Source organism: Crocodylus siamensis, chromosome 5 (genome assembly GCF_052110815.1).
Source record: "Crocodylus siamensis isolate JL-2025a chromosome 5, ASM5211081v1, whole genome shotgun sequence".
Lineage (NCBI taxonomy): Eukaryota > Metazoa > Chordata > Crocodylia > Crocodylidae > Crocodylus > Crocodylus siamensis.
In genome coordinates, this window is record NC_143399.1 from 184116857 (window position 1) to 184134797 (window position 17941).

Below are 17941 nucleotides of genomic sequence, written 5' to 3' on the forward strand. Positions count from 1 at the left end.
CGACCTGTTTCCCAGGTATCTGTACTGAGGCTTAGATCAGCACAGGGAAATAGACCATCTTTTTTTAAGAAGTTTGGCAAAGCAAATTACCCTTCTTTACCTTCCCAGACAAATAGGCATATCTCTTACTCTCTCACCTGTGAGAGCGGAGTTTCTTTGACAGTGGCTTGAGGGAACATTCACTGGCACCTAACAAAGCCAAAGATTCCTAGTTTCCTATTTGAATTTTCTTCAATTTTTTTTTAAACCCTTGTGTAAAGTAACTTGAGGATGTTGCACTTTAGGGGATTACAAGCCTCCCCAAAACTGGTGTCAAGGTCACCGTTTAAAAGAAAGGAGCACTAATAGATTTAAATGCTTTTATTTAGGTATAAAAAATCCCATTTTTAAAGAAGGAAGCAACAAAAAGAGAACAGAAAGGTGGGGAAATGTCCTTATTTCCCCCCACAAGCTATCACAGACCCTCTAAACCTATATTAAAAACTAAATATAACATGTAGAAAAAACTGTTTACAAGTTATAAAGAGAATATATCAAGTGAAGGCAGTTGTGGACAGTGGTACTAAGACAGTTATTGATACTTTATCTCAGTCAGGACCCAGAAGAGAATTGGAGTGGTTTCACATTGCATTTTATACTACTTTTTATACCACTAGAATACACTTGGAGGTTTAGGGCACACACACAGGAATCAAAGCAGACAACAGCTAACAAAAATCTCAAATCTTGGGTGTCTGGAACATATGCACATACCACAAAATAATACATGCATTCAAATAAAAAAGAGAGAATACAATGACTTGAATGCTTTGTCTTTCTCTGCACTGTCACTAGCATAACTCTGCAGGTCTTAAAGGGTAAATACTGCTACTTTAAATCTTCCATTTCATCACATGCACAATTGTCTATAATTCCAGGTAAAAGCTTTTATTATTGCTTACCCCATTTAGAAACACTCCTGCTGTGCTGCAAGTGATGAACAAAGGATTGGTGTCATGCGGTTTAACAATCAAATAACAAATTTCTCCGTGTACTTGTCTCCAAGGTGGGGCTCGGCACCCATTGGAAAATTCATAATCTGAAACCAATTACAGACAGTGTTTTCATCTGCTTTTAAAAAGATGCAGTGATTTCTAATAGTTAGGCTTGAACAGATTTTAAATGATAACTTTCATACACATGAAGGTCCCAAACCCACACCCTTCCTCATGTGAATAATTCATATTCATTTATGATTTGATTTTGTAAGATACTGAATGGTCTGGCCTGATCAAACAATGCACTTAAGCACAGGTTCAATGCCTTAAGGATCAGGTCTTTAATTACTTCCATTAATTTCAGTGGGACTATTTATAAATAAAGATTACATATTTAAGTAAAAGTTGAAGACTCACACTTTATATCGGTACGTATATCTTGTTCTCCTTATTTTTTAAATATACTTTAAATCAGAGCTACTAAACTTAGTTTAACATATTCATAGTAAAATCCATTTTTTCATGTTTAAAGGGTAAAACATCAATAGTAGAATCTGAACCTGATGTATATTCAAGAGATTCCAGTACTGTATCTTCTTGTTTCCCAGAGAAATGCTTGAGTAGTTCCACCTCATTTTTTACAGAAGTTGGAGTTAATCTCACCTCTCTGTAAGTAACAAAAAATGTTCTAAAAACTAACAAACAGAAAGAATATTTAAAATATTTAGAAGGTGATATAATGGGATTTTGTCTCTTTCCTTGTAAAATAAGTTTCTGAGTTGTAGGAATAAAAATCTAAAAATGGGCCTGCTTCCCATTTTAGTTTAGTGAACTTTTAGTTTTACAGTTAATATGTAATTCATACTACTAATTGGCAAATTAAATGCAATCTTATGGTTTTCCACTATTAAATAAACAACTCTATGAAAATGTTTTAATTACAATTATTTATACAAGGTATTTTGAGTTTCTTTCAAAATATAAAACATGTGAAGTACTTGCAAAGATATGCAAACACATATACATACATAGTGAAATCTCTAGAAAATATCTTTCATTTCTGTAACTTTTCCTGGTTTTAATAAAGATTATTTTCATACCTTTGTTTTTACTTCAGTGATTTCTTTATATCACACAGAAAGCATATGTTTTGGGTTAAAATGAATTTAATTTAAAAACAAAACAAAAATCTACTGGCTAAAAATGCGCAAAGCTCCATTTGAAATTCACTTACCGTGAAATATGTTTTAAAGAACTGTTAAGCAATTGCATATCCAGCTGTTGAAGAAGAAGAGAGATTTTCATTTTAATCTCTGTTTCAGGATCATCATCTTTCTTCACTTTTTCCAGCAAGCGCAGCATAGACATATCTTCTCCCTCAACAGTTCCATATCCAGGACCAAGAATTTTCACTATAGGATCTCTGTTGGCTATAAACAAGAAATGCGATACTTGGAAATTGATTGTAGAAGGTTTTAAATAATGTAATTACATAAGGATTTGAACACTGTTCTAATACTGTAAATTTATAGCATGAACAAATATATGGTATTGAAAAGATAGTATGCACCTCTGTACAGTGGGCAGACAAGGTTCTTTGGGTAAATCTGATATCTTTTATTAGACCAACTTAAATAGTTGGAAAAAATGTTCTTAGCAAGCTTTTGGGTTTAAAAACCCTTCACCAGGCTGAGGAAACATCTGCAGTTTCCTCAGCCTAACAAAGGGTTTTTACTCCAAAAGCTTGCTAAGAAATTTTTTTCCAACTATTTAAGTTGGTCTAATGAAAGATACCAGATTCACCCAAAGAATTTTGTCTGCCTATGTCCTTAGACCAACACAGATACAATCTACACCTCTGTACAGTAGGTATTTTCATACGTTTCTGTTTCATCCTGCTGGATTAAATGATTTCATATCCCTTGTCTGATGTGAAATGTACTTATACAGCAGTTTTTAAAAATATGAAAACAAAATTCAGGTAAACAACCCCTTAAATAACAAACAGGAATTGCCTTCTTCAATAAACACAAAGATTTAAAATAGGAAGAGTTACTGAACCAAGAGGTAAATAATAAAGTCTTTCTTTGATAAATATTTACCTTTAGGGATCATATATCTGGATGATCATTAAAATATGAAATCAGTAGGCTTAATCATTGGGAAGTGATTGTGATGGTACTGTTATCATTGGAACTATGGTTTATACAATATTTTAAAAGAAAGCTGGCAACTTTCCCAGTGGCCTCATAAAAGGCCCAGTTATCACTTCCTCAAGAGTCCCAGCTGTCCTTTTTGGTGACTAGTGATACAATGATATATCAGCTGCTTTTATGAACTCCTATTGTCCTTTCTACAAATCAGGCCCCATCTATCTGTGAATGCTTCTGCAAGTCTTTAATTTCTTCCAATATTATCACTAAACAGTATTCAAAATTGACATCCCCACAGGTGTCTAATTTCATTCATGATGATGCTGTTTAGTCACAGTTTGAAAACCAGGAACTAAATATAATACAACAGTGGTACTGCTACAGAAATTCTAAAAGCCTTTGTTGAAAAGATCTGGAAAATGTCTCATAAAATTAACAGACTGACTTCAATAAATTAATTAAACTTAAGTTAACATGAGAAGGAAGAAAAAAATTAAATGGCCTCTGAAGAGGCACTCTGTGCAGACTTGATCATGCTCTCTGCTGCTCTCTGTATCAATAGATCAAGATGTAAAAATTAGATCTCTGTACTACTGAATTCTCTGAAAATGTTTTCAAAATAGAAACTTACTGATGCAATGAATCAGAACTAACTAATTCTGATTCATTCCCTAACTAATTCCCCAGAACCACAGATCTCCTCATATAATTGAAATTAGTATATCTGTTCTTCCCTGCCTTTCATTTTTGGAAATTTACACTTAAAAAAGAATATAATAAAATTGTAAAACCTTCAAGGCATGCTTGAGCTTCCTTTAATTTTTTTTCTGTAGCTACAGATAGCAAACGAGACAGCTCGCCAAAACTGCGGACTCTAATGGTTGATGCAGTGAGGAGAAGCAGTGGTTGACCATCCTTGTCTTTGTCTTCAGACTGAACAGTTCTTTCACTAGAAGAATAAAATAATATCTTTGTTAAGGGAGGGCACTTATTAATGGCAAATTTTAAGAGAACAAGCTAGTCCCTTCCTCTTTGGAACCGCCCTTTAGATAGTTGAAGGCTGCTATCAGTCTTCTCTTCTGCAGATTATATAAACCCAGTTCCCTCAGCCTCTTCTCATAAATCATGTGCCCCAGCCATGACCCTAACCATTTTTATTGCCCTCTGCTGGACACTTTCCAACTTGTACACATCCTTTCTGTAATGGAGGGTCCAGAACTGGACACAGTACTCTAGATGCGGTCTCACCAGAGCAGAATAGAGGAGAAAAATTACTTCCCTCTATCTGCTGGCAACGCTCCCACTAATGCAACCCAGTCTGCTGTTAGCTTTCTTAGCAGAAAAGGCACACTGTTAATAAAAATCCAGCTGATTGTCCACTGTAACCCCCAGTCCTGTAGTTTGTTCCAGGTAGGAGAAAAAATTGTGCCAGAGTTTAAGGTTTCTTTGATGTGCTCTTTTTATTTACAAAGTATACTGTATATAAAATCCTGCCTTCCTGAACGCAAGAGAAAGCATACATGCCTGCTCTGTAATAATGTCTGTTCAACCCTATGGCAATTTTTCTAGATCCAGCTGCCAAGCTACTTTCCCAGTTTTGGCGTGGAAGGCAGCCATGCTTAAATCCTGTCACCCAATACAGCTTTAGTTCATCCTTACAGATAATACTGTGTTTACAACTGAGACCCAACTATATCCTCTGTTTCTTGCATTGCATCAGTACCATGCAAGGACCCTTCCCAAGACCTACCTAGTTTAGCACTCCAGTCTGCAGCCCATCTTCTGCCTATAATTAAGGAACTACACGATACTTTTAAATCATGACTTTATATCATATACCTTTGAGCTATCTTCAAGTTCTCTCTGACAAAGTTGTAAGCTTCCACTTGTCAATTATAAAGTTTCTATGCAAGCAAAATGGTTTAGATCCTTTTGTTCTTCTTCCCATGCCAATTTTTCCACAGCACTAGAATTTAATTTAGCTGTTTCACTCAGTTCTTGTATTATTGTCAATTCCTCTCATTCTACAAACTGAATGTATCTGTTATACTTGTTCAATTACATAATACATTAATTAGAACCCCCCCTTTTCCTTTATAAGCATGAGACACTGTGGTCTATGACTTTTTGAATTACCCTCAAAGTCCTTGTTAGAGTTTATCTTTGTTAGAAAGTTCCAAACTCATTTGCTCTCCACTATTTCAAGGAGAAACTCTCTATGGCATTCAGATTGTTGGCAATCTCCAGTCATTGCAGACTGAAACTCTTGTAGCTGACCTTCACAGTTGCTCCAGATATTTTGTATTTGTTTCTTCAACAGAGATTTCACCACTGCCTGCAAGCTATTTCTCAGCCCTTGCTTGGAAATCTCCAGATGCTGCTTTAATTCCTTTTGTGAAGACTCCAGCTCCTGTTTTAGTTCTTGTTTTAATCTTGTTATGAAGTCTTCAACTGTTCCTTTAGATCTTGTTAAAATTCCTTTTGCAAACCCTCCAGCTCCTGTTTTACATCTTGCTTCAATTCCTTTTGACCATCCTTAATTTTTGCAAGCAGTGCCATCATTTGTTCCATCTTAGCTTCACAGAAATACCAGCTCATGATTTCTGTTCTTGGAAACTGGATTCCACCCCTGACAGCAGCATTACCCCTTCTGACACAAGCAGCTAGCCAAAATCAGAATCCTGCAAGTTGTTTCAGTTAAGAGAAGAAATTGCTGATGAAATCATATATTTCATATAAATCACAGAAAATAGGGCTGGAAAGGACCTTGAGAGATCACCACAAGAAAGGATCGACTACATTGATCCAGATGGGTAGCTGTTTTGCCTATTCTTAAAAACCTTCAGCCATGGAGATTCCATAATTTCTCTTAAGTAATCTATTCTAGTGCTTACAGATATCCTTACAGACAGAAAATAATTTCCAAAGGCTAACTTAAAACTCCTTTGCAATTGAAGCACATTCTTTTAGTCTTATTCTCACGGACATGAAAAAGAATCTATGCCTTTCTTTGCAGTAACCTTTTACATATTAAAAGACTGTTATAAGATCTCCCCTAATTCTTTTGTTCACTGGACTAGACTAAGTCAGCTCTCCACTCTTTCCTGATAGGTCATGTTTGTTGCTCTCTTCTGGACTTGCTCTAGTTGGTAAACATCTTTCATGAAGTATGGTTTCCAAAACTGTACACAGTATTCCAGTTGAGGCCTCACTGAATAGAGTGCAAGGATGTTATCACATTTAACATATGACAATATTTATACACTTCAGCATGGTGTTTGCTTTTTTCACCAGAATATGGCATTGTTGGTTTGTGTTCAGTTTATAATCCAGTATACACTCCATATCCATTCCTACAGAACTGCTAGTGTTTAGGGTTCAATTTCTTGGCAAGTGATCTAGCCATAATTGTTTGAATGATAGACACTACCATCACTGTTGCATTTGCGAGTGATTACAGATGCCAACAGTACCAACGTTGTTGGTATTAATGAGATGTTAGCCATGACACATCTCATGCACACATAATATATAGGAGACTTAGGCACAGTTTAGGCTCTTCCAGGCTCTAACATAGATTGCAATGAAACTTGATGGAAATTAGGTTTCTAACTACTTGATCTGGATCACTTCTGAATGTAGCACTAATCTCAGTTTAGATCCCCGAGGAATTTTTTGGGTCCAAATGGAAGCACTTAATGATCCTAGGTGCCTGTGTATTTCTGCAGGTGTTGAAGTAGGGTTGACCCATTCCCAATCAAAAATCACAGAAAATGGTAAGGATGACATAAGAAATCATGCAAGTAACTCCCAAGTTTCACAGTCAGATATCTAAAGCAGATTATTGGCACAGGGAAAAAAGGATTCTCAAAGAAGAAAGCTAGTGTTAGGACTTCTACAGAGAGGACTGAAAAGGTCTGGCCTGAGAAAGCTCTAGGAGAAGAGTTCTCCAGTGAATAGAGAGCTAGAAAAAAAACCCTTTATACTTCTGTTGCAGTTCACAACCAAGTTGCTCAAAGATACTTTAAAAAGTTAGTTTGAAACTCTGAAACACAGAAGTTTTGCACAACATTACAAGCCAGATGGTGGAAGAAACAAAAATAAAATGTATTTCTCCTGACTTGACTCTCTTTTCTAAATACTAATAAACTATGCTGGCTTGTAGTGAATGTTATCCTAAAGGAAATGTTTAGTTGATGTCCCTTATCAAACAAATTTAGCAAATATATATATAAATATGTTAAAGCTGACAACTGAAATACACAATTATTAGGAAATTCAGAACTATAGTTCCCAGGGACACCAGCATTCAAGAACATGCACATGAATCACTGTGGCAGTGATTCTCAACCGGGGTGCCACAACAGGTATCAAGATCAGATTGACTGGTTGTAATTCCCTTTCTTAAAGATGGGCACTGTATTTGCCATTTTCCAGTCACCTGGGACCTCACCTAACCTCTACAAGTTCTCAAAGATAACAGCTAATGGCTCTGAAATTCCCTCAGCCAATTCCTTGAGTACTCTAGGGCACATCCCACTTGGTCCTTCAGACCTGAAAACATCTCATTCCTCTATCTGAGAACTGAAGTCACCCTTGTCATGGCAGAACATTTTTTAATGCAGGACATAGTGCAAGCATACAGGTGTCCTTGCTGCTTGTCATGGGACAAATCCCCCAAAATGTTTGTGCAACAAGACCTACTAACAGCTTGTCCTCTGTTATCATGGTAGATGTCTCCATGGTTATCCTGTGATATTCTCATAGGGTTTACAGACCAATCAGTCCTCTAGGCATACCATAATGCACTGCTTCAGCCCCAACCCTGCCCCCTCTTGACATGGGCAGATCTAGAATTTTGAAAAGAGGGATGCAGATGGTGAGGTGCATCATCACATATGAAACAACATGGTTTTCTTCAGTTAGAAATAAAGCGGTAACTTTACTAGTATGCTTGGGGTCTAGGGCTGTATTGAAGCAAAAACAAATATAACTTAATAGGAATGTGTTAAAAGCAATCTGCAGGGCTGTAAAATAGGAGCTTCATAAATGTGGAACAAAGGATAGCTTAATTGGTAGAATATCAGGACCCTTAAAAAAAAGAGAGAGTTATTAACACCTGTGGAATTAAGAGTTTAGAAGGGATTAGGAAGAATATAATAAGCCATAAAGTCAATTGACTCTCTCAGGACTGCCCAACTAGAAATCCTGCTACCACTGCCAAGGAGTTGCTTTTAAACTTTGGATGGACCATGAATCAAAGGGAGGGTTCATATGTACCAGTGCACCCCCGCAAGATCTGCCCTTGCCTTTTGAACTCTGGCCTTGACTGCAGAACTCTACTGCCCAGAGGTATCAGGCCCCAGTTGACCACCTCCTATCTATTAATTGTGTTGCAGTGCAACATGCTAGGCATTTTGTGCTTGCCACCCAAACAGGACAAGCATTGGACTCTGCATCCTCTGAACATCACCAACCACTGAGAACCTCCAGGACCCGTCAGACCTAGCCATAATTTCTGTTCCTTTACATACCTATCTAGGAACCTCCAAAATCCTTTTGACCCATCCACGACCTCTGTACCCCTACACACCCATCAATTCTTTCTCCACCACAGGCCCTCCATCCTCCGGAGCAGCGAGAGACGTAAAGGTGAAAGCACACCGCGCCCCTGCTCTCCTGAAGCCCCACAGACACCCCCCAACAGCCATGGAGCCCCCCCGCCAACCCCCCGCACAGCCAGAGGCAAGCGGGGCCCATGGTATGAGGGGGTTAACCCCTCACTGAGTGGGAGGAGGCGGCTGCATGGAGCCGGGCTGGGTCAAGCCCCGCCCAGGCCCCTACTTCACCCAGCCCCCCAGGGAGCCACGCAACCGAAGCCATGCGAACAGGCTGTACAAATAGGTGCTCTCGCCTGCCAGCGCGTGAGTTAGCATGGAGTTTGCGCAGGAGGGCGTGTGGGAGGGCCCGAGACCCTGCCTGCGAACCCCCCAGGGTAGACAGTCGCAGTCATAGCCAGCCTACCAGAGGCATGACATGGATGGGCACGTGTCGCACCCCAAGGGTCCCCTCAGGCTCTGCGCCCCCCCCCCCCCCTTGGGCACCTCAGAGACGGCCACCCAGACGGAGCCCATGGGTTCAGGGCTCCACACAGACGGAGCCCCTGGCTGGCGGCTGTGCGGGCTGCCTCTCCCTTTTTCAGGCTCTGGGGCCCAGAAGCATGGCCACCTCCCCATGTAGGGGTCTGCTCCCTTTTGGGGTCTCTGGCACACCAGCTGGAGGAGCTCCAGGCCACAGTCCAGAGACTGCGTGCCATCAGGACTGTGAGCAGGAGATCAACTCCTACTGCCAGGCCCTTCCCCCCCAGAAGCTGGAGGGTAGACCACCATCTCCCTCCAGGACAAAGGAGGACTCCGGGACCTCCCGGAGTCAAAGGAATGGACCAAAGTGGTCAAGGGCCCCAAGGCCCGCCGCACCAAGGGCCCTGCCCCGCCGGAGCTTAGCAACAGGTACACACCTCTTCCTGCTCCAGCAGAGCCTACTGAGTTGCCAGCTCCCACAGGCAACACAGGCTCAACTGCAGCTACCGCCCCCGCTCTCCCCAAGACAAAAAGTAAGGTGTTTGTTGTAGGAGACTCCATCCTGAGGGAGACTGAGGGGGCAATCTGCCGCCCTGACTTAGCCCAGGAAGTCTGCTGCTTCCCGGGGGCCCGCATCCAGGACATTGCGGAGAAGATCCCAAAGCTCCTCCAGCCCACAAACCACTATCCTATGCTCCTTATTCATGTGGGCACCAATGACATGGCTCGGAGCACTCCCAGCCAGGTCATGAGGTGCTATAGGGATTTGGGAGCAGGGCTAAAGGGCCTGGGGGCACAGGTGATGTTTTCTTCGATCTTCCCAGTCTTGGACTATGGGCTGAGGAAGATGAGGAGGATCCATGTAGTCAACCAAAGACTGCGGCTCTGGTGTCATCAGGAAGGCTTTGGCTTCCATGACCACAGCTCGCTCTTTGGTGAGAGAGGCAGTGAGCTGCTGGGAAGAGATGGCCTCCACCTCTCTCCCCTGGGGAGGAGGCTCTTCTCAGCCAGATGGGTTGACCTGCTCCACCGGGCTTTAAACTAAGCCCATTGGGGGATAGGGAGACTACTGCTACTGCTGGCCTGCTGAGCAACCCTTGCAAAGCCAGCGGGCCAAGGCACTTAAGGGAGCCCACCCCTGCCCCAGCCCTGGTACAATCTGTGGGCAAGGCAAGAGCCCCCAAGAGGACACTTGCCTGCCTGTACACAAATGCCAGGAGCTTGGGGAATAAGCAGGAGGAGTTCATTCTCCTGCTCAATGCAAATAATTATGATGTCATAGCGATAACGGACACCTGGTGGGACTCCACCCATGACTGGACCTCGGGTATAGATGGCTATACCCTGTACAGGGAAATCGTGTATATAAAAGGGGCGGGGGTGTAGCTCTCTATGTTAGGAAAGCTACACATCCCTGCAAGCTGATATTGGCGATCAGGGTGGATGACTGGAGACCCTCTGGGTTAAAATCCATGGGGAACATGGCACAGGGGACACAACGGTGGGAGTATACTACAGACCTCACACCCAAAGTCCTGAGCTTGACAACGAGTTCGCCCAGGAACTGGCTGAGGCCACATGCTCCAGGACCATGGTTGTCATGGGTGACTTCAATTACCCGGACATCTTGTGGGAGGATCACTCAGCAAAATCCAAGCGGTCGCAAAGCTTCCTCTTGTGTGTGGATGACCACTACCTGACTCAAGAAGTCTATGGGCGAACAAGAGGCAAAGCACTGCTTGACCTGGTACTGGCTACTGGTGATGACCTAATCGGTGACCTAGTGATCCATGGGAAGCTGGGTGACAGCGACCATGAGCTGATCATCTTCACCATCCGCCGTAAAGCTGGCAGGTCAGTCAGCAACACAGAAGTCCTAGACTTCAGAAAAGCCGACTTTGACAAGCCCAGGAGGCTTGTCAGTCAGGCCCTAAGGGACCATGACTACAGGGAGAGGGGAGTTCAAGAAGAGCGGCTGCTCCTCAAGGGAGCAATCCTCAATGTACAAGCTAAGCCTATTCCATCTCAGAGGAAAGGCAGCAAGAGGGCACAGCAGCCCCCCTGGCTCTCCAGGGACCTAGCGGACCTACTGTGGCTAAAAAGAAACACCTACAAAGGATGGAGGATGGGATTCACCTCCAAGGAGGATTATTCTGCACTGGTCTGGTCCTGCAGGGAGCAAACCAGGAAAGCCAAGGCTGCAACTGAACTCCAACTAGCTTCGAACATCAAGAACAATAAAAAGTTCTTTTTCTGATATGTGGAAAGCCGGAGGAAAGGCAAGGGCAACATTGGACCCCTGCTGAACCAGATGGGGCAACTGACAATTGATGCCCAGGAAAAAGACAACCTATTAAATGGGTACTTTGCGTTGGTCTTTCATCAGTCCCATGGGACGCCCATGCCCACTACAGGACAGGGAGGTGCAGGTGAGGGAGACCCCCTACCCTCCATTAATGCTGACCTCGTGAAGGAACATCTTGAGAAGCTGGATACCTTCAAGTCAGCCGGCCCTGACAATCTACACCCCAGGGTACTCAAGGAGCTGGCGAGTGTCATAGCCCAGCCTCTGGCATGGATCTTTGAAAACTCCTGGTGCTCTGATATAGCGCCCGAAGACTGGAAGAAGGCGAATGTGGCGCCTATCTTCAAGAAAGGGAGGAAGGTGGATCTGGCAAACTACAGGCCCATCAGCCTGACCTCTATCCTGGGGAAGATCTTAGAACAGTTTATTAAAGAGGCCTTAATGGATGGCCTCTTTAATAAACATCCTAAGGGATAGCCAGCATGGGTTTCTTGCAGGTAGGTCTTGCTTGACCAATCTCATTTCCTTCTACAACCAGGTGACCTATCACCTGGACAAGGGAGAAGAGATTGATGTCATATATCTTGACTTCAAAAAAGCCTTTGATCTGGTATCCCATTATCACCTCTTGGCGAAACTGGCTAGTTGTGGCCTTGGGTCCATCACGATCTGCTGGCTGGGAAATTGGCTCCGTGGTCAGACCAAGAGGGTAGTAACTGATGGAAGTCAATTGTCATGGTGTCCTGTGACCAGTGGGGTCCCCCAAGGCTCTGTCCTTGGACCCATATTGTTTATCATCTTCATTAATGATGTGGACATTGGAGTCAAAAGCGGACTGGCCAAGTTTGCCGATGACACCAAACTTTGGGGCAAAGCATCCACACCAGAAGACAGGTGGGTGATCCAGGCTGACCTGGACAGGCTCAACAAATGGGCGGACAAGGACCTGATGGTGTTTAACACCAAAAAATGCAAGGTTCTTCACCTTGGGGGAAAAAAACCCTGCAGCATCTTTATAGGCTTGGCAGTGCTACGCTGGCTAGCACTATGGAAGAAAGAGACTTGGGAGTCACGATTGACCACAAGATGAATATGAGCCTGCAATGTGATGCTGCAGCTAGTAAAGCGACCAAAACGCTGGCTTGCATCCATAGAATCTTCTCAAGCAAATCCCAGGATGTCCTTCTCCCCCTGTACATGGCCTTTGTGAGGCTGCAGCTGGAGTATTGCATCCAGTTTTGGGCTCCACAATTCAAAAAGGATGTGGAGAAGCTTGAGAGAGTCCAGAGAAAAGCAACACGCATGATCAGAGGTCAGGAAAACAGACCTTATGATGAGAGGCTGAGAGCCATGGGGCTCTTTAGCCTGGAAAAGCGCAGGCTCAGGGGTAATCTGATGGCCACCTATAAGTTTATCAGAGACGACCTCCAGGATCTGGGGGAACGTTTGTTCACCAGAGCGCCCCAAGGGATGATGAGCTCAAACTGTCTTAAACTACTGCAAGACCATTTCAGGCTGGACATAAGAAAGAATTTCATTACTGTCCGAGCCCCCGAGGTCTGGAACAGCCTGCCATCAGAGGTGGTTCAAGCACCTACACTGAACACCTTCAAGAGCAAATTGGATCCTTATCTTGCTGGGATCCTATGACCCCAGTTGACTTCCTGCCCTTTGGGCAGGGGGTTGGACTCGATGATCTTCCGAGGTCATGTCTATGAAATCTATGAAACAAGTCCAGTACCCTAAACAAGCACAGCAGCAACTGGACCAAGGAGGAGGTAGCTGATCTAATTGTCAACTGGGGCAAGATTGAGAATCAGAGAGCACTTCATTCAAGCCACAATAATAAGATGGCCTGTCAGCAAATCACCAAGAAAATGGCAACTTGGGTTTATGACCTTGACTAGACTCAATGCAAGTCCAAGTGCAAGGTACAAAGGCATAAGTTTGTGAAGGCATGAGACAGCAACCACATGTCAAGCATATGCAGGGTCCTGTGGACCCACTATGAGGAGCTCTCCCCCATCTTCACATTCATCAATATGGTCAGGACAGATCCCAGGGATGGTAAGTGTGAGGCCACTGTGGAGGCTTCTGACCTCCTCTACAGCTGTGCCCATGCCTCCAGGTTTTACTCAATACCCTTCTGTCTCTTTGGGCCATTCTGGCCCTTGTGTCTCTTGCTGTGGTCTCCTGACCCCAGAATTCATCTTTCTGGGCAGCTGGGTCCCTGGCCCCTGCCCTTCTGGGCTGATATCTCCCCTCCTTGGACTATGGCCCCCTGACCCTCCTGGGCTAGGAGTTTATCCATCTTGGGCTACAGGTTCCTGACCCTGGTTCTTGCACTCCCGGGCTATATGTTCACCCCTCTTGGGTGCTCACCTACAGTCAGCCTGTTCTATGGAGTAGTCCCTTGAATGTAGTAGTCCCTTGATTGCTTGCAGGTATTCCACTTTTCTCATTATGTAGATCCCTGCCTAGGCAGCAGTGATTCCTGGCTGCCTGCCCCTCACAGCTGGCTTCCATTTAGCTGTCCTGGGTCCTAACTACAGAGTTTTTTCCTCTTAGAGTGACAGGAACTTTCTGTCACAGAGGGGTGTCTTTAATGATCACTATGTGATCTTTAACTGTCATCGTGTTGTAAGTCCAGTTTCAGGTATGTGGTAATTGATGCCATTTAAGTTAATCACCTCTGCCAACTCCTGCCAAAAACACAATGCATTTAGTGCACAGAAATAGTGACAGTCCTCCCTTCAAGCCCTATGCTCAGACCTGGAGTTCAATATAAGGTACCAGTTTTGGCTTCATGTCCAGATGCTAAGTTCCCTACCTTGCATTCACAGTCATTCAGTTTTACTGGCTTAACTTAGCCTCCTGCCTGAGAAAGTAGCAGGAATGACCATCAGCCCCTTCGTAAACAACGCATTAGGGATAGATACTGTATAGGCGAAGCATTTTGAGTGAGTAAACAAATTAGAAATAAAGTAGCTTTTAGATCTCTGACTATAGGCGGCAGAGGACCAGGGCTAATGTGGGGCAGCAGGTAGCGCCACAAGGCAGCGCAGCCATGGGTTACGGGCAGCAGGGGTGGGGAGGGGTACGCATGCAGCCAGGACAACAGCCCGGCTTTTGGATGACTGCCTGCCCAACACGGCAGGCAAATAATCTATTTTGTGAAGGGGAAGGGGAAGGGGAAGGGGAAGGGACTGGGGCAGATTGTGGCCCCCACGGTGAGGGAAGGAATGGGGCACAGGCAGGAGCAGGGGCTGGGGTGAGTGGGGCCCCGGCTGGGCCGGGTGGTGGGACAATTGGAGCCTGGGCCCAACTCGTCCAGGGGAGTTGGGGGCTCCCGCTTCTGTGCACACCCTGGCAGAGTCCTGGGGGGCATGTGCCCCCCGATCTGTGCATAGGGCGGAGGTAGCTGCCGCTGCACACTGGGCTTTGCTCCCTGCTGCAGGTGCCCTAAGAGTCACGCAATGTCACGTGCCTGCCGCCGCAATTTGATCAATCAGTGGGCTGGCAGAGTTGGGAGATATACAGACACTTGACTACCACCAGATAAACTGGTATGTGTGCTCACTCAGGTCACCTGCTGATGACAGAGCAATGGTCCATTCAGCTATTCTTTAAACCTGCTTTGATAGCTGATGTGTGAACATACCAGTTCTACAACTTCTCCATTGTGGGAAAAGTTGCAGCACCACCAGACCCACACCAAATGCAATATCTGTTTATAGCCTACTTTGATACGTGCTCTGGAGGTGGGAGGGGCAGTGCTTTAATTAGAGTGGCTCTGAGATTCACTCTAATTAAAGTGCCACTGTGTCTCATGTATCAGCATCCTGCACTTAAAAATGGCAGCGGGGAAACCTGATCTAAAGCGATTCGATGAGCTTTAGGTAAAGTGACCACACTGCCATTTTTAAGCATGGGGACACTGATACATGAGACTCAGGAGGCTGCTGAAGCATGGCAATTGCCACGCTACAGCAGACTCAATTAATCCAGTATGCCAGAGAGGAATTCCAGCGCACTGGAGCAGTCTCTGTGCTCATGTGTAGGCACCCTTGAACTCTAACAATACTGGGTGCACCCACAAAATTATATACTGACATAATTTGAGACTCAGTTGGTACAACTATAGCAGGACTTGCAATGTTTGTTTAACATCAAGGTTAGATCATACAACTGGAAAACATTTGTGTTGGTTTATATTAGCACTTCCATTACTGCTGGCACTGGCAGGGCTGCACCAGTACTACACATGTGGCATGAGAATTCCTGTAGCAGGCAAGTATGCCTTCTCACTTTAGGAAAATATCAGAGATTATATATAGCTGTGATGTAATGTCCCATAGAAAATACTAATACAAATACAGGCAGTCCTCGGACTTACAATACAATTAGTTCCTGAAAACTGCATCTTAAGTCAAAACATCGTAACTCAGAACCAATTTTCTCATAAGAAACAACGTTATAAATGGGGGATTGGGTCCTGAACCAAGGCCCGATACCCTATTTTTGCCAAAAATACCCTGGAATTTTGTACTTGATCAATTATAGATGAGTAACATTAATATAAACATTAATGTGTTTATATTGTAAATAGCAATCATATTGATTTGGAAGGACTTCTTTGAGGTGACTTTGCTGGACTTTTTGAAAAGCTCTTGGTTGAACTTTTTGAAGGGTTCTTGGCTACAGTCTTCTCTGCTTTCTTAAAGAAAGCGTCCAAGGAAGTTTGGACAGATGTTCTCCAGGGAAATTAGTGATGCAGTGAACTTGTTTGCTGGCCGGCGTGGCGTTGCATCGGATGAAGCATTGTAAGTCGAAACTGACATCATAAAACAGGATGTCAATATATAAACATTGTAAGTGTGAAACATTGTAACTTGAAACGTAAGTCGAGGACTGCCTGTACTTCCAGAGTGCTCAAAGATAAGGGTTACTATCTAAACCTACAGTTTTCACTGTGAAAATGTGTTCAGAAAAAATAAAATACAAAAACAGGACATTCTTTATGGGAACTGAGCACTTTTTTCCTTTTACTTTGTAGCTCATGTTTAATATATGCTCCAAAAAGCACTGTCATTCAGACTTACCTGATTTCATAACCTGACTCAAATACTGAATAATCCAAGTGTGTTTTCCATTCAAGTGGCTCTCTGAAGACAAATGCTGCTTCTTGAGGATGTCTAGAGCAGAAGCCCTCCGTAAACTTAATAATTTCATTTAGGAGAGATTCATTCAAAGGGGTGATTTCCAATGTACCCGGTCCAGAACCAGCAGAGGTCCACTGCGCTGCTCTGGTCAGTGTCACTCCCATGGCACCAACTAATATCAAGGCTGTCTCCTTAAGCAAATAAACACATTTAAAGGATAAATTATGTGAGATCTGAAATTCAATCTATAGATTTAACAGTGGGAAATAAGCATATTTTAAATTATTTATTTCAAGGGAGTTACATCAGCCATGGTGGAGGTTGGGGCTGCAAATGTATGTAAAGGAATAAGGAAGACTAGGGATTCTTAATGAACAAAATGAGTTTTATGATGTTTGCAGTGGAATTAGCAGTTGCTTCTCAGTCTATTACAACTTATGTTAGGAAACTTGGCAAAAGAAGTGGAAAGCAGAGCGTACACATGCACACACACAAATGAAAAGCAGAGCATGCACACCCACATGTACACAGTGGGAAGCATGCCGTACACACGTGCATGTGCAAACACACACACAGTGGAAAGAAGAGCGTGCCCATGTGCACCCACACAGTAGGAAGTAGACCGCGCACACACGCACAATGAAAATAGAGCGTGCACACCCACGTGGACACAGTGGGAAGCAGAACATACACACACGTGCACATACACACGCAGATAGTGGAAAGCAGAGCATATATACACTCCACAAACAAAACAGAGTACACACGCGCGCGCACGTGTGCACACGGACACACATGCACGCGCACGGGGACAGCAGAGCGCGCGCCCCCCCCCAATCTAACAACACAAGGGTGGGGGAGAGGGACGGGGCCACGCGGGGCAAGGGCAAGGGAGAAGGAGCCGGGCCCCCGCCCGCCCGCCCGAGGTACCTGCCCGAGCGGCGCCCCACGCTCCCTGCGCCTCAGGGCGGCGCGTTGCCCCGGCAACGGCCGCGTTGCCAGGCGATCCGGCAAACACAGGCGGCCGGGGGGAGGGGTGGTGCGGCGCGCAGCAGGAGGCCGGAGCGGAGAGCGCCGCCGCGGGAAGGCCGGCCCCGCGCAGCATGGGGTCACCCACGTGTCACGGGGGAAGTGCCCAAGGAGGCCACGTCGTTTTGTCGTTTTGGCATCTCCTGATCCGGTCCGGGGGGGCCCGGGGCCACCCGCACTTGAAAGCCGCCTGGTGCGGGGCGGGGCGGGGCGGGGCGGTTCTCACAGGCAGCAC

The 17941-nt window shown here is 44.5% G+C and overlaps 1 protein-coding gene across 1 annotated transcript in view; it reads right to left on the reverse strand.

Moving 5' to 3' along the window:
• The window catches only part of ODAD2 (outer dynein arm docking complex subunit 2), a 192396-nt gene extending 174503 nt beyond the window's left edge, over nt 1-17893 (reverse strand). The window contains exons 1-6 of the mRNA XM_090047421.1: nt 17608-17893; nt 16618-16868; nt 3922-4079; nt 2212-2407; nt 1538-1644; nt 942-1078 (exon numbers count right to left, since the gene is read on the reverse strand). Coding sequence (XP_089903547.1) covers nt 942-1078; nt 1538-1644; nt 2212-2407; nt 3922-4079; nt 16618-16841 — 822 coding nt within the window. The 5' untranslated portion in view covers nt 16842-16868; nt 17608-17893. The remainder of the gene's footprint in view (nt 1-941; nt 1079-1537; nt 1645-2211; nt 2408-3921; nt 4080-16617; nt 16869-17607) is intronic.
• Between the last annotated feature and the right edge of the window lie 48 nt (nt 17894-17941).